This window comes from Falco punctatus (assembly GCF_963210335.1).
Source record: "Falco punctatus genome assembly, chromosome: 9".
NCBI lineage: Eukaryota > Metazoa > Chordata > Aves > Falconiformes > Falconidae > Falco > Falco punctatus.
The window spans coordinates 25,223,221-25,247,273 of record NC_137589.1 but is presented as its reverse complement, the minus strand read 5'-3'; the positions used below and the strand labels follow the sequence as shown (position 1 = coordinate 25,247,273).

The 24,053-nt window shown below is 39.6% G+C and overlaps 1 protein-coding gene across 1 annotated transcript; it reads right to left on the bottom strand.

Moving 5' to 3' along the window:
• Positions 1 to 1,101: 1,101 nt before the first annotated feature.
• STAMBPL1 (STAM binding protein like 1) lies at positions 1,102 to 13,031 on the bottom strand. The gene is made up of 10 exons (XM_080401671.1): positions 12,892 to 13,031; positions 11,793 to 12,010; positions 10,367 to 10,442; positions 8,851 to 8,946; positions 7,242 to 7,596; positions 6,498 to 6,622; positions 5,470 to 5,607; positions 4,710 to 4,822; positions 3,028 to 3,127; positions 1,102 to 1,403 (listed from the first exon to the last, which is right to left on the bottom strand). The coding sequence occupies exons 1-10, from the start codon at positions 12,970 to 12,972 to the stop codon at positions 1,347 to 1,349; spliced, it is 1,359 nt and encodes a 452-aa protein (XP_080257797.1). The 5' UTR covers positions 12,973 to 13,031; the 3' UTR covers positions 1,102 to 1,346.
• Positions 13,032 to 24,053: the final 11,022 nt, after the last annotated feature.

Genomic DNA, 24,053 nt, shown 5'->3' with positions numbered 1-24,053 from the left:
CCCTAAACCAAACCTGTTCCTTTGGGAGAATATCTAAACACTAGTGTTAGATTGAACACATGATTTCCTATCATATGCCCTCAAGATAAGTGCAGCCTATTATTTTTATGTTGTGATTATAAGGGTAATTAAGCTGGCTTAATACACTTTTTCTTCAGAACATTTTTTGGGGGGTGTAATGTAATCAAAGTAGATAAAATAATAAATAATTTAGATAATTTTCTCTTTCTGTGATTTTTCTGATTCCATTTATAGTCTTAAATGTATCAAAACTAATACTCAACTAGAATAATACTGTCTTAGAAGTATATATAGGAATAAATAATTCATTGAAACAGACCTGGAAAAGGTCAGTTCTAAGGAACTTGTTGCCATGTGTATTCAGTACTGTGTAGGTTAAAGAATGCTATTTATTTTTGTTACCTATTTTTCTGTCTAAACTCAGTAATTTACCTCACTTGCCTGTTACTCATTATCTTTCAAACTACAAGCTCTTTGTAACAGCACCTGTTATTTACCATGTCTGCATAACCCCTGGGTTCCAGATCTTGTCCAGCTGCTGACTGTTAGCACATGTTCCAAACCTTTTTTGTACTAACCTTATTATTTAAAGTTTAGGTCATCTAGGTTCTTGGAACAGACACTAAATAAACTCTTGTAAGAGCAAATAACTTCGTATGATTTTTCCTTCTAACTCTATCTAGATATTTTTATCTAACTCCAGCTAGATCCCTTTCAGGATAAGAACTTGATTTCAAATAAATGTTTCTACTGAAGGATTGCTGGAGAAGATGCATTTCTCCAAGGGACTCTGATGCATCTCTGCTACCCCAAGATATGATGAGGGTCAGCCCTCAGATAAAGGATTTTATTTTCCTGAGTGTTTTCTCCTTCACAACCTAGCCAAAACTTGAGCTATACAAGGATGGAAAAAAATAATCACCCAAACTGATGTATTTGTCTACTACGTATAACGTGTATTCACTGAGGCAGTAAAGCAATGTACATAGCTGAAAGTCACAAAAAGCTAACCACTGTTAAAAACATCTAATTCTCAGAAAGCAATTAATGCCAACAAGTGACAAAAGAAACAATAGTTACTGTTGTTTGAAGTTCATTTTATTGTTGCATTTTACAGGTGAGATTTGACAGATTCAGGGGTAATGCCACTGAACTCCATCTTGACAGAGCAATGAAATAACTCCAAAACAGTCTAGAGCAATAAATATCAAACCATTCAATCTAAAATGTATAAATATAAAAGTCATTTCTGAAAACATAGGAAAAACAGGAATCCATTTTTCTGTTTTGGCCATTTGCGTTAACATCGTTATCGTCCATCTGTATCACCTCAGATCCAGCACAATTATCTTTATGTCTTTTCCAACCACATGGCTACATGGCTGCAGAAGAAGTGAACCCATTACTCAGAAATCAGTTTCAGTAAAATAGCATATGAAGGATGCTGTTGTCTTTAATTTCCTGAGCCTGCTTAATACTGTGCCTTTCTATACAGCTTTGATTGAACCTGCCACTGTGCCTGTTCGTGGATGACCCTGACTGTCACAGGTATAGGCTGCCGAGTAAAGCATGGACTATAACATTTAATCAGAAATAAGTTTCTAAAGAGGGTATTGTTTAGTGCTTAGCCTGTGAAACAGATTATAAGTCTGTGCTATCCTTTATGTACAGCATGAGCTACCTGAAATGGAGAAGGAAGGTGTTGTGCGCTGCACTAGAACAGATACATGGGGGATAGCTTCAAGGAAAGCGTGAAATATGTTCTTTTCCTGCAGTGCCTTCAGCTGTGTCTGCCAACATGATGGATTTTTTTAAGCATTTAGGAATAAGTTGTGTCTTTAGACACAGTCATGACTAAGTAACAGCTTGTATTGAGTCTGTGGAGAAGAGTTTCTGCCAGAAACCAGATGCAGATTAGGATTGTATTAGTCAGATTTCCTGAAGCTTCCTGTAACCCCTGATATTTTTCCTCCAGGAAATGAGGCTGTGATACTACTGTTTTGGTTGGAATATCAATATGTTCTCATGATTTTACTTGAAAGGATATTTGTGTTTGCTGGTATCACGTATCAGTGTGGCTAATGACTATAAATGTGTTCAAGTGGCCAATAACTTAGTTCATCAATTAAGTCTGTAAAGAACCACTGAAAAAGAGCCCATCTGGAAAAAAAGCCTTAAAATTTTTCAAAGCTTCTCATTATCCCTACAGTTAATGATAAAAGAACAAAACAGAGGAACCCCAACCTATCCTTCTTTTGAGGAGTAATACTGACATTCTGAGAGATCTACAACAAAGAAGTAATTTCCAATTTCTTTCAGCATTGCTTCTCTGCATTTGATCATTTTATTTTGAGCTATATGAGTTGCTCTGTATTTGAAGTGAGCCCCATTTAGAAAAAGGACTCTTAGTTACTCAAAGGTAAGGATTGCTGTCTTCCACATAAAACAGTGACATTTCTGATAATTCTGACTGACAATACTGTCCAGCCATGCATATAGCATACTATGCTATTAAAACATCAAAAGATAGGGTAGTTACTGAGAAAGGCTTATGAGAAGCCTGGCGAAAATTGCGGGCAATGAAGGAAACAGTGCTTAATCTACTCCTAGCTGCACTTTTTAGCAGCTGGGATGTTCTATTGGGACACTACAGTTGAGAAGAACTGAATTATTTGTTTAAAAACTAAAGAGCTCAGGAATAACTCCCATTTGAAACTGTGGCTTTTGCTTCTTCTGAAAGCAGGTAAAAGTGGTGACTAATGGCAACTGCCTCTGGTTAGCCACCATTTGAATTGCAGTGCTTAACACTCATCTCATGGCTGCTATTAACTACTTAAGTAGACTCCTGACATCTATCTTGGTCAGAAAAGTAAGGGTAATGAATTATTAAGATGGGGGGCAAATTATATTAAAAAAATCTAATCTGAAGCATGTATCATTCCTGCTTGCACCAGAAGCATGGGCAAGAATTTGAATAGTTAAAACTATGTTGGATTATATACTTACATTAAATAACCTAGGGTCCTTTGTATGTGGATGGAATCCCTTCTTTTTACAAGCAGAAACTTCTAGCATGCCAGCATTTGTAAGTCGGAAGATGCCAGTGCTGGAAAGCAAAAGATGAAATTCCTGTTACATACTGCTCCCATAATACATGGCTAAGATTTCACATACAAATTGCTTAGCTTAACAGAAGGATGACAGAATGGTACTCAGTGACCTTTGATACACAGGAGGCAAGGCTGAGTTGGATTCTTACAGATATTTCAAATCAAGGGGAGATGTATTCCTGTAAAGGAAGAGATGATGAAGGGAAGGGGAGAGAAAAAAAAAAAGAAGGAAAAAAAAAAAATCACAGTACTGGTGCTATTCCCATTAGGCAGGTTAGACTGTTAAAGGCTGAGGCTAGCTTATACAGGAACAGATATAAACCAGGAACGGCTGTTCTGGATGGCGTTTCACTCGCTGAACTCTAGAGGGGCAGCTTAAAAGAGAACAGCCTTTAAGCTAGTTGTGTAAGTGACTAGTGAGAGTACACATCCTCCCTACTCTTATAGGTTGTCAAGTAGTACAAAGCACCAGAAAATGCACTGCTGCATAGGTATGATCTAACACTTTTGGCTATTGAATAAAGTGTTAGAAACCCCTCCCTTCTGTAAAAAACATTAATACCCAATAACTACAGGACAGCGCCTGATTAATAAACATTACAGATAGAAGTAACAGGTTAGAGGTGGTTACAGTGTATAAGCATAAACTATGAAAGCAGTTTGGAAGACCAGAGATTTGGGGAGGCGTGCAGGTGTGCTCTGGGTTACAAAGCCTAGTGCCTGTGCACTTGCCACTCGATCTGTATTTATAGCTTCACTGCCTGAATGGCCCGTATAGGAAGTTAGGCAACCAGAATGGGATTCATAGAAGCCATCTACAGGAAGGCCAGAAAGAAAGGCTGGAGAAATGCAGTCTAAACAGTGGAGTTAGCCCTGGGGCCCTGAAACGCCGAGCACACCAAAGCAGAATCAGGGAATTGTTGAGGGTGGAAGGAACCTCTGAAGATTGTCTAGTCCACCCCTCCTGCTCCAGCAGAATCACCTTGAGCAGGTTGCCCAGGACCATGTCCAGTCAGGTTTTGAATATCTCCAAGGACGTAGACTTCACAGCCTCTCTGGGCAACCTGTCCATTATAAACCTTCACATTAATACTTACACAGTTCCACATTTTTCCAGATACTTATTGTGTGTATCTTATGAAATAATAAAATAAAAAAGGACCTTATCAAGAAAGTGATCTTTATCCCTCTGCTCTCCAAACTGCAATTTTCATATCATCCTAGAGAAATACATCTAACCCCTGCTCTGCCTTCACCAGACAGAATGAACATAGGTCTGTGGCAGGGCACTAGCAATGAGGTCTCCAGAAGAACAGCTCCTGTCATTACTTCTTGATTGAGCAGAGTATAAAAGTAAATAAAATTTAAACCCTGAGGTTGGGAAGGGAGGAGGAGAGAGAACCAGAAACAACAGTGTGTAGAAACTGACTAGAATGCAAGTCTAAACAACTTAAAACAAATTCATAATACAAAATTCTAGCCCTTTATCACAGCTGATATATGCTGTTTGCATTTGATCAAATTTTACAAGAAGCAGGAGAAAATATTGAAATATTACTTAGAAAAATCAGAACTCACTCATTATGCTTTGGTGAACAAACAATTGCAATGGCCTCTGGCAACATTAGCTGGTAAGAACAATGAGTATGAAGATCAACACTGGATAAGAATGCAGTTTGTGTTGGATGTGTCTACAAAAAGAAAGGGAAAACTCAACATCATGAAATATTTCTTACAAATCAAGGTCAACATACAATTCAAGAAGGAACAACAATTTGTAACAAGTGAAAGCATCGGTACTTCCCCAGTTTCCTAAGTAAGTTCCTATTAACCCAGATTCTCCACTGTTAGGGTGCCTTTTCAGTATGAGATTTATGGAGGCACATTCACAACCAGATGTACAAGCAATTTTCTCATCATGGGGGGGAAAGGTGGAGTGAAGAACCACAAGACAAAGGGAAATTACTTGACTGTCCAAAAAGCCTAAGAGTGGCAGTAATATAAAGTTTAAAAACACAATACCCTCCCCCCAAATTTTGAATACAGTAGAAAAATAAATGATGTTAGAAAGTAACAAAATACTCCTAACTTGACATAAACAACAAAAGTTGCACTGGCAAAAGCAGACCCATTGTGTCAACAGGATGCCTCAACTGCATTAAGAAATACTCATCTGTGGAGAACATTAGTGCTCATTTACATCACTACAATTAGAATTACGTGACCAAATTAATTTTTATTATTCCAGTTATTTCTTTAGCTTGTTATTCCCAGGGTTTCTTCCACATAATATGCAGAGCTGATACAGAAAAGCCAGAATCTATGAGCACATACATACATGGATCCAACCCAAAGTGAGGAGATCATACTGATCCTGAATACAAAATAATTCTTCCACATTCTCCATGTCACAGTAGTCTGGTCCTGCAGATTGCTTTGGCACTATTACATGGGTAATAGTAAATTCATTATGTGTCTGTAAAACAAACATTGACTTAAGAGTGGGACAAATGAACTAACGAATAAATGCTGAATCAGAACCTGAAAGATGTCAGCCTATCAGCTAGAACAAAGCAGTATAGCTCCACTGATTCCAGTGCAGCTGTACTGACTTACTGCACCTGGAAATATGCCTTGGCATTTTATCATGAAAACATACAGGGCAGTATTAATGGCAACACAAGACTGTCGTATTGAAATGTTCTCAAAGACCAGTGTGAAAAGTTTGTCCTTTAAAATAATTAATAGGATGAGAAAAGAGGTTTGAGAATACTATAATAATTTTCTGTGAAACTTGGAACATCACTACTTTTGCTATTCTTTCTCTTTATACAATTCAGATACACTTGGACATCATCTTTAAAATTCTTTGTATGCCAGCATCAGCCATGACATCTTTCCCTGCTCTAAAAAGACATTAAGTGTTAACTAGGTCAAAGGAAAAAACACCCTGAAAAATCAGATGTTCTACAGCTTGACAGGGGGATTTTCTTCTTCTTTTTTGTTGTGCCATTATGAATTTGATGACTGCAGTAGATTCTAACAGTCTTTATATTTCATTGTCCTGCAACTAAACCTCACTTACCTTAGATGAATGCCAGAGAAAGTACTCGAAAAAGCCTGTATTGTACAGCAAGCTGAAAAACTTGCTACATTTTATAATGACAGCAGGGTACTTTGATCAGATGCTTTCCCAATAAGGCAAGCCCACACTGCTGAAATAGCCACTCAGGTTATTATATGAAGTTAATTATGTTAAACACTAATTGTTTAGATCTGCTTTTGCTCTGAAATTGATACATTACAGGAAAATACAGCACTATAAAATACGTCTTTCCCCATACAAATGTGAGGGTTAAACTGTACCAGTTTTCCACAGAGAATTCCACATGTCTCTATTCCTCTTACTGTATTTGCCTCTGCTAGCAGCAGAAATTTGTGACAGAGATCCCTGGGCAAAATGACGCCTCTGAGTGCTTCAGCCAATTGAGCTAACAAAACACACACACACAAAAAAAAAAAGGGGGGGGGGGGGGGGGGAGAGAGAGAGAGATAAAGAGGAATTTGCAGCTTACATAGTGAAGTTCCCTAAAATAAGGAAATACACACAGTTACAGGAAATTATTAAAAGTGAAGGAATTGTTCTTATCACATCACAGATTTCTAATGAAAATAAATCTACAGCACAAGCACTTTACCCTAGATTGAGGTCACCAGCCTGTAAGATAGGCTCACTAGCCTGCCCTTGAGGTGACAGTGAGCTGATACCACCTCCCAGGCCAGGACTTTCCAGGGTGAACCACTGCAGGTTTTGCTTCTGTTCACTTGATGTCCACAACAGGGTTCAGACTTCATTCCACAGGAACACTAAGGCTCAATCTCTAAATCCATCTCTTGGTATTCAACTGGAAAATGCAAAACTCTGCAACTAATCTCCTCTCTTGAAATGAAGAAAGTATATGGAACGGTTGTGTATACACCAACCTATTCATGCTTATTTCACTATGGATGTTCTTACGGTGAATAAATACATACGCATATGCAATATGTGGACTGCTATAAGCAGCAAAGAGGCAGATAGAAAAAAAACCTCCGAAACTCTGCACTTACTCTGAACAGCACTTAAAGTAGCTGCTGGCTTTAAGACCCGGGTTACTGGAGGCGAGTGTCCAACACAGCCAGATGTGCTGCTCCTCTCTTTTTTGTCAAGCAGCGCAGTAGATAAGGAACTGTTCTCTGGTACAGAAATACAAGACAGCATACTTCCATCTATCTGTTCAGACATAACCATGCTTTCTTTGATTTTCTGATCTCTAGCTAGGTCTTGCTTCTTAAGTTGATCCTCAAAGAATTGAAACTGTTCTGATTCAAGCTGCTGTTGCCGCATATGCGCAATTCGTTTCTTCTCTGCCTCTATTAGCTGCTGATGCTCTAGTTTCTTCAGAAATTCGGTTTTACATTTGTTCTGAAACATGCAAAACAGTGACATTCTCAGAACACAAAAAAGAGCTACAAAAAATGAAGGCAAAGAAGCATTCTAGTTGTTTAATAAAACCATCAAATCCTATCATTAAAAATTAAGTCTTTTGGAACTTGTTTGCTGAGCAGGCAAATGCAACTATATCCCCTGTCGTGCTTTGTGCTTTTACTTCAGTACTGACAGCAGTGGCCTCATTTGCCCATTATAATAATTAGAAAAAGACTTTTCAGAACAGAGATGGCAGAGACTAGACACAAACGCAAGCCCTTACAACTTTCAATGCAACAAGAGACCCATGAGCACATGGGTTTTCTGGGTAGATTTCATCATCAGTTTTGTTATCTGGTTTTGTTGCCTGTTGCTGCTGTTCGGATAGGCTGGTCGACTTTCTCGAGTTACTTTCTTTCCTCGGCTTTCCCTCGATTGCTTAACTTGGCTCTGATGCACTGCCTCCGGCGCCCTAGATGCCTCCTCCACTCGGTCTGTGCCCCCTTGCCCCCAGGCCACCTGCTGTTTCACAGACTGCAAGGGAAGCTTCAGCTTTCAACAGCCCTTCCTGCTCCCTGGTAAAGGAGAGCAGCAAGCATCTTCAGAAGCAAATGGGGGAAAAAAAAGCCAAACCCGGAGCAAAATAATTTCTTGTCATGTACAAAATAGAGCAGTAAAGAAAGCCTCAAACCAACTGATGACAGAAATATGGGGTGTGGGGTGCTTTGGGTTTTGGTGTTCGTTTTAGTGGCTTCCCCCCACCCCCCAGTTCCCTAAGTCCATTTTAAGGGAAGGGGAAAAAAAAAAAAAACAGATGCTTTTTCCAAGAGAAGTTTTTAAAACTACAGATCCTATTTTCAGTGACTTCAATACACAAGTAATTACGGTTACTTAAAAAACTCAAACAGGATCAATTCAAACTTGAGCACGTTCAGAGCCAAGGGACCTTTTCCGCATACTCATGTAAGTGTATTAACAATCTCCTCTATAAAACAGAATCAGAGTGTACCAAAGACCTATCTGGATATTAAGTAAATATCACAGCACATTTATTTCCAAGTGCATGCTTGTATTACTAATTTTCAAATGACCAATTGATTAGAATCTGAGAAGTGAAAAGTCATTCTAAGCAGCCTATGAAATGATTACATTCTTGTAGAACTGGCATTTTACTGCTTAATTCTTAAGAAGTTTTATATGACAGAAAAATATTCATAACAAAAAATTATTTAACAACCATATAAAACTTACTTTGTTTTGCATGTATTCTTGATATTCTAAGTTATATTTTTTCAAAAGATCTCTCTTCAATTCATCCGTCCGTGGAAATGCAACCTCCTTCAGTTTCTTTGGGGTGGGATGGGGGAGAAAGATAAGTTTAGTTTTCACTTTTTAGAAAAACCACCTGGAAAACAAACTCAGCTGTAATAGAGGTTTTAAAAAGTAAAAAATACAAGAAAATACTGCTCTTTTCCCAGGAAAGAAAGGAAGAAATACACACTAAATCATCAGCTTATGAAATTTCTATAGTACAGTGATTTCAATAAAACTTAATTTATGTCAGTGAAAGGTGTGACATGACTGCTTCTTATCTCAAGGAAAGGTTAGTCCTTTTTCTAGCAATTCATTGTCTCTGTTTTGTTTAATAGGTGTGTAATGACTAACATTTTTGTTGTAGGTGTGACTTATAAAAAAAGATAAGTCACCTTTCAATGTTTCAGGTAGGATCATCACATTTTTCTCTGGGACTCCCTGGACAGAAATAGGACTGAATACGTCCATTTCCAGGTGGGGCAAAAAAAGAATGTTTATCTGCAGAGATAGCTACAGCTGTAGTTTCCTGTGACAGCCCCAGGAGACAAAACAATGGTGTTTGTAAAACAAAAGCAATGCCCTACGTTTTCTACTGATGCAGAGGCTACTACAAAATAATTTAGAGGCTCTGTAGGCAAGGAAGGGAAAGAGACCATGGACTTAATCCTACTGAGTGCAATAGGAGTGAGCGTGTTAGATGCCCTTTCTCAACAGGGGTGTTTTCCTAGATTGTGGGCCACAGTAAAAAATTTGGTATGAAGCATTTTGGCTTTGAATATAACATTACTCAGCTTTAACAGCAGAGAAAGCATGCAAATATGACAGCATGAAGGAGGAGACACTCGTTCTAACAATTCCCATTGGGCAATTCCAGCTGCTTTAAGCTCAGTATTTCTTTTTCTCAATTTCTCTTTTTTTTTGAGGGAGCAGGATGAGGAGTAAAACTATGTTGAATACAAGTGGAGGGAAAAAATCCAGTAAAAACTAAGTAAATACATATTTGGTAATAAAGAAAGCAAAAATATACTTTGATTATTTAGCAGGGTAAGCAAATACTGCGCAGACACCAGTAATGCCACACATCTCTCTTTCCCTCTGCAATAGTCAGTCTGGACCATCATCCACTCCCATAACTGGGACCAGAATCTAAGTACTGTTAAATTAGCGTATTTTTAATACGTAAACTTTAAGAAAGAATTATACGTAAGTTTCCAACAATCTACCAACTTATCCAGAGACCATTCTTGTTCACCTTTTAGGATGGTAATTTAATTTCCAGTAATGATCAAGTGATTAAACCAAAACAAAACATGAATGACTAGTGGAGAAAGGTATCAAAAATTCAAGCTGTGGTGGTTGCCGTGGGCTATGCGTGCAGTGGGGGAAAAGGAATGCTGGCAACAGAGAGATGCTGGGACAAACATTCTTAAAGGCCAGGAAACCATAACCCTACCTTAATAATATCTTGTTTTTCTGGTACTGCACATTGGTGATAGTCTCGGTGATTGGGCAGCTTTTCTACAAACAACCTAGAAAATTAAACGTGCATGCATTTACCTCAGTAGCCAGAGGAATACCCACAACAGCTTTTATGTTGGCAGAAAAATCAGTTTCACATAACTGTTAAACAAATTCCAAATGACTTGGAGCAGGTTTCTACACATTTGTTTAAACTAAGACTTAAATTCTTGTATTGGCTTGTATGGGACACACAGGGTAATAACAGCAGGTTATTTTCTACATCTGAATATAATTTGGTTTTCATTAGTAGTGGGTTGGGTTAAAAAAAGGACTAACTAGCAGCCAGCACCTAAAAATAGCCCTCAAAAGCATCGAGCACCTAGTCAGTATTAATAAATCCTATTTCTACTGTCTTTATCTTTCCTTAGCTGAAATGCTGAATCTTAAACAAGAACTCCAGAATGCAGCACTGACTATCATTAAAGCTGTTATTTTCACTAGACCAAGCTGCACAGCTAACTGCAGTATTATTAAACTACCCAGACATCTAAATTATGTCAACACTCAGCTGCAAAGAGTTTGGAACACACAGCTGTGATCATTCTTTCAGCAATTGGTACAATGTTTACTTCCACACCCTCTTTTTATAGAGACACATAGATTTAAAATTAAGTGAATTAAACAAGGTTTGGTCTAGCTTTCAGAGCATAAGGAAAATAAGGGGGGTGGGGGTGGGGAAGGAGGTCTCCTATTACAAATGTTTTAAAATATACATACCAAAAAAAACCCTTTCAGAAGTAAGAAAACGAACCAATCAATCCTACAGCAAAACTAGCTAGTTAAGAGGTTTAAATCTGCCACTGATACATTTTTCAGCTGGCTGGTTTGAGAGTAAGAAGCAATAAATTATACTTAAACCCTCTGGGGAAGAAAAGTAAAAAGAGGCAAAAGCCCATTTTTTCATGATTTTTTACGTGCTGTGCAACACCAGCATCTTCAAGATTAGCAGAAGCTCATAGGGCTATAGTTATATTTAAGGCTCAGAAATCTTCTTTTAACATTGCTTTTTAAGACATGAGCTGTATTTAACCAACATGCTGATAGATGCAGAATAGTCTGTGGGAAACAGTGCTCAGAGTATAGCTTGGTACAGTAAAATTAAACCTCTGTATATTAGGTTAGTTCATGCCTAGCAGTTAATAGATGAATAGATGGATAGAACTACCATACTAACTTTTGAAATAAAATTATAAGAAAGCCTGTGGTTAGAGTAGAGATCTCCAGAGAACAAAGCTATTCTGCAAGAACACACTGAACATTTTTTCTCATAATCTAAAGGGATGCCCTGTTTTCACTGCAATGCTTCATTTCAGTTTGCTCAGAATTATAAGTTTTAACGACTACAAACAGTTTCTTACGTTATGAACTTATTATAAAAAACAAAAGCATTCTCCAGGTTTCCCTCCTCCATATATATTGATGCCATCCGCTCCATCTCTACTCCAGATCTAAAGTAACGGCGTGGAGTGATGTCTTCATTGATTGTGATATTGCTGCCAAGTTTGCTTAACGCACGTACTCTCTCTTCTGGGGTTACAGAGATGTCTGTATGGTCAGGAATAGCTACTAGCTTTTTCTGAAAAAGAACAGAGAGATTAGCAAAGAGAACGAGATACTACATTTCACTTTCATTTAGTGTTCTCATTCAAGAAACTCAAGGGAAATCTTCATTTTTTTTTCTCAAAATAGGCATTGGTTTCCCCACCACTAGCCACAGTTGAAACATTCCAATATGTTTCTCAGTTGCAAATAAACTGTGATTGCAATTACAAATAAAAACTGACCTCATCCCCCTCCCCATCCCAGAACAAAAATAATTAAGTAAACCCCTGTAAAAATGATCAAAGGCAACACAATGTGTGTCCTCTTTAGAATCCCCTGCCTATGAAATTCTGCAAGGTTCTGCCTTAAGGTATTGACATAATTTGATGGAGGACCTGAATACTCAGACTCCTATTACATGATGCATAGGGTATCACTGCTGAGTATAGTTCAGCTAATGAAGAGCAGTAAGTTCCTCTGGTCAGTCAATAGTTCACTTCAAATGAACATTTCCAGTTTCAAATGAGGCAGTTAAAGCCTAAGAAGTCAGAACTAACTCTACTGAAAAAGAAGCTTAGCTGCTTACTATAATCATTACTTTCCTGTTAAATGGCTAAATAACTGGCTACTGCAAGTTGTTTCCTCTGATGAAAATTTTTACTTTCTCTATTCACAATGTTCAGTTCAATTTCTTAAAAACCTGATCACTGAAACAAAACAAAACCCCATAAAACACATAAGTAGAAACAAAATAAATTCCAACAAAACCATCAGGCAGAAAGCGGGAGGAACTGGCAGCATGCTGGAAGAGACCCTTGTAGCTGACAGCCAACACTGCTAAACAGTTCTATCGAATTGTTTCCTATTTGAAAGAGAGGGTGCTCAGCCATTAAAGCATTTCTTTGTAATACGAACCAACGAGCTGACAGTGAATGGTTGTTCCATGTTGTCTGTCTGCAAACCAAGGAGACTGCTCTTTTCCTCCAAAGTCTCCATCCGACTGCAAAGGGCAGTATCAATCCAGTGCTCAATTTTTGCAGCCAGCTATCTTACAGTTTATTAGCCCAAGGGAAACTTGAACATAGATATGCTGGTTGCAGCCATGTGCTGGAAAAAATAAGTAATTCAGATTAGAAATACATTGAAATGTCACATAAGTTTATATGCCTGCACCCACTCATTACTTCAGCATAACAGTACTTACATATTTAATAACAATTTAGCAGGCATCTAGAATTCAAAATGGGAATGCATCTTACAGGATAGTTGTGGACTAGCTGACCTGTTCTAATGTTATTACAGTGGATTTGGACACAATATAACAAATTATTTTTACAATTTCTGCAGAAACTTAAAAAAACCCCAACTTTCAAGCATTAAGTGAAAAACTCAACAGTTCCAAGACTAATCACAGAATCTGTGCTTCCTTGAACATATGTTTTGACAAACATATTTATGAAGTGTGAATCTGGCATAATTTTTCCTGCTAAGCCTATAATTAAAAATAAAACTTAGCACACAAACTCATATCAGTAATATAAAGCAGAGAAAATACTTCAAGCACCATCTGTTCCACCTGCACAGCTTGCCGACTTCAACAACACTCAAAATGCAACGAATTCTGATGAGTCAACTGGAGGCAATTGCTCCTTGCACAGCTCTGAACAAGTAAAGACAAATATTTAGACATGCCGACGTCATCAGCAAAAAACCAAACAAACAATACTCAAAATGCAACCCCCCCACAAACCAAAAAAAAAAATCCCCCCAAAATCCCAACCCTGAAATGGAAATGAATTATTTAAATTACACTGGAAATATGAAAATGGAGCTCCTAATGTGGTTTTTCACTTCTGTGCACTCAGTCCAAACAGATTTGATCCTAAATGTCAAAGGCACTTTATGTATTGCAATAAATATGCTTTATGCTTTTGTAAAAGCATAGAGAATGGGTTCAGCAAAGATATTTTCTCAGCACACCTCTCTCTAGAGGCCAGAGGACTCTGGCTTAGAGAAAAACAACCCTAATGTGTTTTTAGCTGGTTACATTTCTCAAGTATCGATTTCTATATTTGGGTCTTCCTCATTTTTTCCAAAAAACTAACGGTATTTGTTAGATCAGTCTTCAGTTGTAACCATTGCTGCAAGTATTACAGGAGACATTAAACTCATTTAAGTAATATGCTTTCTTTACACAATCAGAGTCATCCCGTTCTACTTGTAAAAGCCCTTACTGGTATACTCAGTCCATCTTATTAAATCAATCTTACTCCACTTCTATGTACAACTTCCCAATCTCAACGAACATATTCTTGCCTGACTTTATACTCATGCTCCCCATCGTCAAGATTTTTATTCGCATCATCAGGTATGTCACAGGTCTATGGATTCAATTTCAAGACCTGATCTTTAAATTAAAGTATTCCAAATGGTTGCACAAGTGACGAGAAAAAAGTGGAGCATGGCCTATATACCCAAGAGATCAATGCTAATGGAAACAGTTCTCTAAACAATTTAATTTTACATACATGGAGCTCTGGTGTAAATGATCAGCTTGGCATGAGAGACTATTCATTCCTTATTCACAAAGTGTAGAAAGGCCCCATGGGACAACAATAATGAAACAATCTTGCTTTAGCCTATACCAGGAAACATACTACCTTATGGCTAGTTCCCCCTGAAACCCTTCATCAGCCGAACCGCTGTAGATGTGGTAGACTGTGAAAGGAAAGGGCTAAAAGCTTGGCCAGAGCAGAGCTCATCTTAGTCTTCTGCCCCTGCAGCTCAGACTCTAAGCAGAAATAAAACCTTCAATGACAGACTCTGCATTCATATGTTCTGTGTGGCTCAGGAATACAACCAAAAAAACCAGCCAACCCCAAAACAAACAAAAACCACAAAAAAACCACCCAAAACAAAGCAAAAAAGCAAAGCTAAAAAGCATGTATTTCAAAACCATTTATTCACTCACTCATCACTTGTGATTTTTTTTTTATTTCCCCTAGAAGCAACTGGGAGATCTATGATAGTTGAATGGAAGGCTGGTTTTGGTCTAAAGTATGCATCCAAGTATGACAAAGTGCAGAGAAGTCTAGTAATTCAATTTATTTTTTTTAAAAAAAAAAAGCATTCAAAAGTAAAGGTTGCAGAAATATATGTCTCTTCAATTCCCTATTTCAGTTAGCAGTCTTGCCTTCTTGATCAAGAAAACAGCTTTTCAAGACTTTCTCCTTTATGGACTGTCTCTAAAGCCTAGTGAGGAAATGAATATTTAAGCAAATACTCTTGACATGCTTCCCTACAGAGGACAACGATTCCCATGCCTGGAAGACCTTTCAACCTAGCTGGTAAGCAGGTGGAAAAATGTTAGCTCAGCAAGTGGGAAACACAAAAGCCACTAACTGGTGGTTCCGTCTGGGTTTTTTTGAGCCAGTGTTCCCAAGGAGGTCTTTGTTAAAGAAGCCTATGGCATGCCCCAGCCAAAATCTTTCTGGAAGGGGCACAGGGAGGCACCATGGAACCCTTTACTTGCAAACATTTCTCATCTTGGTTGCCTCTACGAATATTCAAGTTATAAACACAGGTTATTTCAGTGATTTTTTTTTTTAACCTAAATAATCGTTAATAATAATAATAAAAAAAATTGTAATACCAGGTATTTTAAAGAGGAGACATCTGGTAACAGGAGAAACTCATACTTCCTCAAAATTGTGTCAGAGCTTTGAATGGATGAAGCATTTCTGCAGAGAGCACAAGCCAAGCCACAGTGAAAGAGCTTAGTAAAAGAATCACTGCAACTAAAAGAGGAAACTGACTTTTTAAATTTGGCTTCAGAAACACATTAGAAACCAGACACTGTAAATAAAGAAGAAATACTAGGATGAATCTGTATCACTTTTACAAAAATACCAAATAAGACTCAAATATATCAGCTATTACAGGTGGCAGGGTAATAAAAAAAATATGTAAAAAGAACAGGAAAGAATGTGGGCAGTTTTACAACTGCACTCCAATATATTATCCTTAATACACGGACACACTGGGCAGAATTATAAGCTATTAAAATGCAGAAAGTTATGTTTTACTAAAAACATCACCACAGGCATGCCTGCCAGTTTCCTGGAACGCCTCTGTGCATAATGTGCTGCATGGCGCAGCTTCACAATCACCTTCAGCTGGCGAAGGCCATGACACTGCCAAGGGGCTCCCTCACCCCCACCGTGCTTTTTTGCACTTCCATTTTCTTGACACCTGTGACTTCAAGGCAAATTGCAGCAGATCCGAATTAAAACCACTTTTTAATTTAATTACTTCCTTTTCAAACTCAGAATGCAAGGGAGGAGGCAGAAACATGAAGCCAGCAATACAGACTTGCCGCTTTCTGAGGCAGCGCTGTCCTGGACTGTTATGAGCTCACTTTGAAAACACAACCCAAGAGCTTGTACAGTGCCTGCAAGAATTGCCCAGTCCTGATGAGTTACTCCTTGTCTTCTGGAGATACACTTGTATTGCCCTCTACAAGAGCAAATAGAAATTAAAATATCGAACCTCAGTGTGTAACAAACTAATTACATTCAAATATCCAAAATAGTTACACTAATACAGTGAATTACACTCCAACCCCAACCACAGGAAATAAGTAGCAACGCTAGCTTGGAGCTGTCTTAGTCTATCAGAGTGCAAAGTGCTCTAAATTGTAAGACTAAAGATGTATTTTTCTGCTTTACAATTTCAGGTGCTCCAACTAACTTAGATGGGCTTGGGTAATGTTTGATTAAGAAGAAATGTCTGGACATTCAGCATGCAAATCAAGCTTTTTCTAACAATGGATCTTCTGTGAGTCATCATCAGAATATAAATATCTAACATCCATTCAACAGTTAGGAAACTTTTCTTGAGTTGATTGGTAGTGGCATTCCTCACCAAATCCCATTTCCTCCTCAAAAAGCACTTGTTTTCCCATATCATCCAGCTTATTATACTATGCATTAATCCTTCGTAAAATCCAGCTTTATTAAATCAAAGGCTTTCACCCACAGAAAACAGAGCAAAGTGAGAAAATCAGCATTTCAAATGGCATCGAAAGTCATTCTTTCTGTTCAGGCTAACAAGCACAGTACCAAGTAGCCAGAAAGTGAAAAGCTGAGAGCACAATTTTAACTTAAAAGTATATGCAAATAGTAGTACATGAAGACAGAATAAGTATATCAAGACATATCAAGCACCTCAAGAGTAGGCTAATAAAACAGTGGTATGAGAAGATCCGGAGAATGCAAACACAAACCCTCATGGTTTTCTGAGAGGTATGATATGATTCATCACAAATTCTCCAATGCCCTCAGTCTGCTGCATGCTGGCGTCTTTCAGACGATTGCTGGGACAGATGGATATAGACAGACAAGAGCCCTCTGCCTGCGCTCCGAGCCTGAGAGCCATGGCCCAGCTCGGTCTGCAAGCTATGTAACTGTGACCTGTGACAGCGAAAGGTGGCACACATGGCTGCACAGCAAGACTTACTAGCTCAAGCACAGTATGAACTGTTCCAGTTACACAGTTTATGTTTGCAATGCCTTGGTGGAGCCAGCTCACAGCCTGGGCAGAAAGAGCTTGTATCTCCATGCATTCTTATGACTGAAATGCTGATGTAGCATGATGGGTCCTTCACAGATACAACCTATGTGAGATGACTGTACCAGCAATGACAACAAAGCTAAGCAGGACTGTGCTCTGCCAAAGGATGTGTGCAGTGACTGGCAGTACCACAGCAGGAGTTGCACTGCTCAAACATTCCGGAAAAGACAGCTCGAAGTAGCAGTACACCTCCCAGAAACTGACTGCAGAGAATGAGGACTGAATTTCAAATCCTTATCGTGATCTTGAGGCTGATTTTCCTTCTTTAGTTCTTCAGAAGAGGTTTTGAAATGTTGAATGAGCTTTTTAGATTTATAAAGTGCCTGACTAATAACTATTGCTTTAATCATTAGTTTCCACTTTGTAACATTAGTTACTTTGAAACACTTATTAGTTACTCTGAAACATTAGTTTCCTCTTTCTAACATATTTTTAAATTCCCAGGGAATTAGTCATAACACACTGACTTCACTGCTGTTACTAACATTGGCCAATATTTTGACTAGAAAGTTGCATTAAAGAGATCAGTGTTCAAATTGTCCACAGCACTTTTTTTTCATTCAGAGCCTAGGTTCTAGTGTTCTTGGGGCATTAGGAATGGTTTATTCTTTGCATGTTTTTAATAGTGGATTACTTCAGAAATGCTCATTCTTTTGTTTGATAATTCAGTGGGATGTAAAGCTCAGATGTGATTCCTATAAAAAAAATAATTCACTTCAGTTCATTGGGATCAGGATCTTTATAGTATATCTGGAGATATTTGCTAATACAGGAGTTAAAATGTGGCACAGTTCCACTTTTAAACTACTCGAGAGCACTGTTCTGCATTTTATCCCATGGTAAGAACAACCCTGCTTAAAGATTGCCATCAGAAGAGTCATACTCTGTTTTACTACACTAGGAAGTGTGGTGATAGAATCCTAGAATAAAGATGGATCTCACACCATAAAGGGGCCAGTTCTCATTAAAATAGCCAAATTAGCAAATGCAACCCCCACCTTTTAATTACCCATAATGGAAATAAATTGTCTCAGCTAACTTGAAATAGGGCACATTCAGTGACTGCCAGATGAAGACAAAAGTGCCAATAAGTCACCCATGATGCAGATACTTGTACTTCTGCACTTTGAAATGGATGTTCCAGTGAATTTTGTGAAAAATAGGTTAGAAATACAGGCACCTAACTCATTCAGCTCTTTTTGAAATGCCAAGCCATGTATTGGCACAGCACATAATCATTTATACACATACTTGGGTTTGATATAAAATAGGCTAAACCCCAGCCTAAATAGCAAACTGCCTTCTGTTGGTTCTCTCCAAAAAGAAACAGCATGTTCATGTGTCAACATGTTTTTTGAAACAACTGTTCACTGTTAGAGCAAGTGATTCAGCTAGTATAGTAATTAGTCTCTTTGGAAAAAAACAACAAAGCGCTGAATGTCATGGCAAGATCATTCACTTGTGCAGAGGAAAAAAAACCCCAAACCATTCAACCAAAACCAGCATAATGGCCTTTCAGTGAAAAGCAGCACCACAAGGAGCCACTTGCTGAGAAATCTTTCAATGGAGAAGCTGCTCTTCATAGTAGGAGCTACTAAGCTTGGCTCTAGAAAAGCCTCTCTCAGTAATGGTTTACAATTTAACACTGCCCCTTAATGCCATGCCTCCATGTAAACAGCATTGCCAAGGCCTCCTCCCAGGCTCCACTAGCTCCTCCACAGAGGCAGCTACTGAGCTTTACAACCACCTCTCCTAGAAGTGGGTCAGGATTACATCCTCTGCTTCCCACCCACTGGTCCCACCCAACCAGTCCCACCCACCTCCCAGCACGCTGCCTAGAGGTCTCTCCACAGACTGTGCCAGGGGCGTACAGACAGTAGCATCTTCACCTGCTTGGGTACAGAGAGGGAGAAATCATGTGCAGGGATATCCTCCATACACAGATGTGCCGAACCCAAGTCTTGCCTATATGCTTATGCCACTCAATGCTGTATCTTACATCACAAAACTGAGCTTTATTTTCATCTAAAGAAAATGCAGATGGCATCGGTCTGTTTTCCCACGGTTAAAAAAAGTCAGAACAATTATTGGAAGACTTTTAAAGTTGTTCTACAAATATCTGGATGACTGTAGTTAGTTAATATAGCTACTTGAATACTGCTGACCAGCCATTTTCTAGGGACAGTCGTACCTTTGGAATAGAAACAAACATTACTGCATTAAGAAGCTACTTCAATAATGTTAGATTGCTACTGGGTCTGCTAAAACTCTGATAAGCCACTACAACATGCAGATAACGTCCAGCACTACACATGCAAGCACTTGACTTTTACTCCCTACAGAAAATATGAATGTAGAACCTACAGGCTTTTTGCATTGTTTCAGAGCACAGAGGAGACCCCTGGCCTTCACCTGTTTTCTTTTTCATTTTTATGCAGATTATTTCAAAGTCAAGATCTAGTATGGTTGTGCTACTACAACATAACCCTATGCATTTGAGCTGTACACATAGATGATGGCTTGCTACCAGATTTATTAATATGCTCTATCTATAAAGATCTTAGTCACTTTTAAATGTCCTGAAAAACAGACTGGAAATATTGAACATTGAAACATGCATCTGTGAACTGCTGACAGTTCTTTCTCTTGTAGTTTCTTGTGTCAAAACAAAACAGAATCCCTCCCTCCCTCTCCCCTTTTTTGTAAACCATTCACTTTCAGCAGAAAAGCATTTTTAACATAATGGCTAAAGTATCGCCAGTGTCAGAATATCTTGGATTACAAGCAATAGCCTACTTAGGCAGTCATTGATATATACTTATGTAAGACAGAACAGCATCTTTCCAAGGACCCACTGAAAGGATGTTCTAGACATGGTGTAGAAAAAATGCCATTTGCTTCCTTCAGGAAATCTACAACAACCCCCCATGAAAATTAGCGTACCAGGGCACAGTAAGCCAGAAGAAGGCAGAAATAAATGAAATAGCTGTTGAAATATTATTTGTTATTTGAGGATTCAGCTGAAATACTGAAAAGATACCTGCAATACATAACATTACTGATAACACTAACTTCCACCATGAGGACAAGAAGCTGTGCTGCTAAGGGAAACAAATGAGTGGCTAAAATCAGCACAGAGGTCTGCAACACTTTACAGATGTCCAAGGAACAAAGGAGGCATGAGTCCTTGCAAATCCTCAGGTTTCACAGATTATTCTGCCTGTAGCCCTACTTCTCTCAGAGGCCAAGTCCCACTAGGGCAGAAGGGTTACGAACCTTCCTGTTCCTCCTATAAAAGGCAATGATTTTTCTGGCAATATTTGTTACTTAATTTTATACCACTTTCAGACTCCATAACCTCTAACAAGGACAGCTGTTAATTGGGTGAGTAACCAGTTGCAACCATCAATTTCTGTTTCTATCTGATGATAAATTCCTATTCTGTCTTATTTCTTATGGTTCATAATGTAGGTGACAAAAAAAAATTATTAAATTTAACTGACATCTTTGACATACAAATTCACAGTTCATCTGAAGTCTATTAAATTGTTTATAAAGAATGAAGCTTGCCTTGTGGCATCAAGTTTAGAAAAAAAATAATTTGGGGCCTTAGTTCAATAGATTCTGACTATTTTGTACACTAATGGTTAAGTAAGCAAAGTGCAAGTAAAAAACTGATAGTGATAATTATCTACAGGATGGAGTGTGGTCAACCAGTACAAATAACTACCACTTAATCTGGTGTGTTTCTGCAGTATGGTACTTGTATTAAGCTAATACAGTTAGTTGATTTCATAATGAAGTCTTTGACCTCCTGCCCTATCCTAGATGATTCAGGATGTCTCATGCTATGAGCAGATGGGGAAAAAAACCCAGGAATATCTGGCTCTACAAGGAGAATTCAGTGTGCTTTAAGACCATTTTTTCTACTTGGGTAGGTACAATGTTTCATTTCTCTTTTGTGAGTTTGCTGAGATTGACAGCGGTAAGCACATATTTTATAGCAGCACTGACTGTAACGCAGTCAGCTCACAGGGCTGCTTGGAAGTCAGCTGAATTATCCAGAATATCAAAGCTGAGCACAATGATTTGTGGCTAACATTTCATACACTTGCAGTCCAACAGGCTATTCATCCCAGTGAAGCTATGCACAGAAGCTTTGAGCCTATTTCCAAATTATTTGCTTTTCCCTTCAGGATGAGCTCAATGGTCTTTGCAGCTTACTCAATCTCCTTTCTGCATCAACAAAGAGAGCTAGACACCTCTGAAAGCCCTTTGACAGTGGTTCAGGGATGCTAAAAGAAGAAGCTACTTTCTACATTGATTATGTAGTGCGCCCACAGCTTCCCTAATGCAATTCCATATGTTGTGTGCTGAACTGTGAGTCATCTAGAGCTGCGAGTAGGAAGTGGTAGGCAACGGATTGTGTCTGAGCAGGTGCCTGACTCACAAAGTTACCACCAGGTATCATCCTCTCTGTAAATTTGAAAATGCTGGATTTTTATAAAAGGAATGCCTATGCAACAGTACTAAGCCTAACTACACATGGATCATTCAGAAACTGTACAAGCAAGACCATTTGTTTTCATGGACTGATACTTCTATTTATAATGGAAACTATGACTAGAAAATATGTTTTCTGTCTTGGCAAACTAAACGTTAAATATTTATTAAAAAGACAAAGGCTTTCATTACATGGCAGCAAACTAAGTTTCAGAACACAAACTGGAAATGTAACCTTTGATACAGAAATAAAATCTCAGGAGTCTGATAAGAACAGAAAAAAACCCACTATGCATACAAATCCAGCAAACTGAGATCAAATATTTATTTTTATACAACACTTGCTCAATGTCTTCATGCGTAAGTCACCTTGCCACTCCCTCAGCAGTTGCAGACTTTGTGACACCCCTCACCTTGAGCTATACTCTTCCTCAGCTTGGTGATTAACTTCCAGGAAATGCAGTAAGGGCTGACCTTGAGCATACTTCGTGCACAGAAAGAAAACCACATGAGAACTACCTTCATAGTATCCCCACAGCAGTATCAGTAATACACGATTGCAGGACTGAGCGAGACACTGACTCCTATTTTTAAACATAATAGTACGGAATACACCCCCTGCACTTAAAGCCATTTAAAATGCCATTTATAAAAGCATAACTATGAAATTTGTGCCTACAGAATTACACAGGATTTGGGAGGAATGTTTCTTAAGCTCTCCTGTGATCTATGAAACTCCAGACTTGTCAACACTGGCCTTCGGTTTAGTTAGTCATACTCTAGCACCTAGACATGCAATGGATCGGGCAGAAATGCATGCAGTACCTCAGAAAATCCAGATGTTACAGAGTAACACAACATAATGCCTCAGCAACACCTGCAACAACTGAGCTAGACTCCATTGTCCTAGAGATCCTTCATGAACTTCTGAGTCCATATCCTATTTTCTAGGACTTGGTCTAACGCAACTTATCAAATATATGCAAACCACAGCTTTGGACAGTCAACCACTAGCCTACAACGAGGAGAAAGGCCACTTCTGCCAAGACAGAACTTTCCCCAAAGCAGTCCTTGCCTGGGGAATGAACTCCCTGGGAATTACAGCCCATCCCTGACTCTGAGGCGCACCGCTTTCTCTCCTCTGTAGAAGGTGGGGTTTTGCCTGCCCATGACTCTTCAGACTAGCGTTCTGAACCACGTGCGTATTAAAAATAATTCCAAACTGAGAGAAATCGCCCCAGGAGAGACTTTTTGCCGCCCTTCTGAAACAGGGCAGCGCATCGCCTGCGAGCGGGCGCGCTGCGTTCCTGCGGCGCTCCGGGGGCACCTGGCGGGTCAGATGAGGGGGTACAAACCGGGCAGGAACCGCTCACTGAGCCACAGGCGCCCAGCGACCACCACCGCTCTTTTTACAATCTTCCACTTTCTGTTCCCGTGATAATCTTCCACGTGGATACGGAAATTAACAGAGCGCACCGCTGAAAGCCTTGATTTTTCTGTCAGACACGCCGCCGGCCTGAGCCTGCTCCTCACCGCGCTACACCGGCTCTGCGGGCGCGGCGGGCCCGCCGCCTGCCCGGCCCCCGCCTCCCCGCGCCCCCCGACGCGGCCGGCGGCACCGTGAGGCCCACGCCCCCCCTCCCCTCCGCTCCGCGCCCCCCTCCCGGTCCGCCCTGCCGCGGGAGCGGCGTCTCCCGCAGGCCTGCCGGGACCGCGGCACCTGGCACCGGGGCGGGGATGGGCCGGGCCGACCGGCACCGGGGGCGTTCGCCAGAGCGGCGGGGCTGATGGAGCTCGCACCGGCCCCGGCTACCGCCGCTCCCCGGCCCCGGAAGGGGCAGCGGCGGGCACGGCACGGCGCCAGCCCCGGCTCCCTCCGCCCGCGGGGCCGCTGGCGCAAGGCGGCGGGCGGAGGAGGGGAGGCAGCGCCCCGCCAGCTCCCT

What these genes read in the sequence shown, in the direction of transcription:
- STAMBPL1 (XM_080401671.1), bottom strand. Translation starts at nt 12,972, where the DNA reads ATGGAGACTTTGGAGGAAAAGAGCAGTCTCCTTGGTTTGCAGACAGAC. An exon ending in CATTCACTGTCAGCTCGTTG is followed by an intron (nt 12,011 to 12,891) that starts GTTCGTATTACA and finishes GTTCTTTTTCAG; the next exon opens with AAAAAGCTAGTAGCTATTCC. An exon ending in GAATTCTCTGTGGAAAACTG is followed by an intron (nt 5,608 to 6,497) that starts GTACAGTTTAAC and finishes TTTGTTTTACAG; the next exon opens with ACACATAATGAATTTACTAT.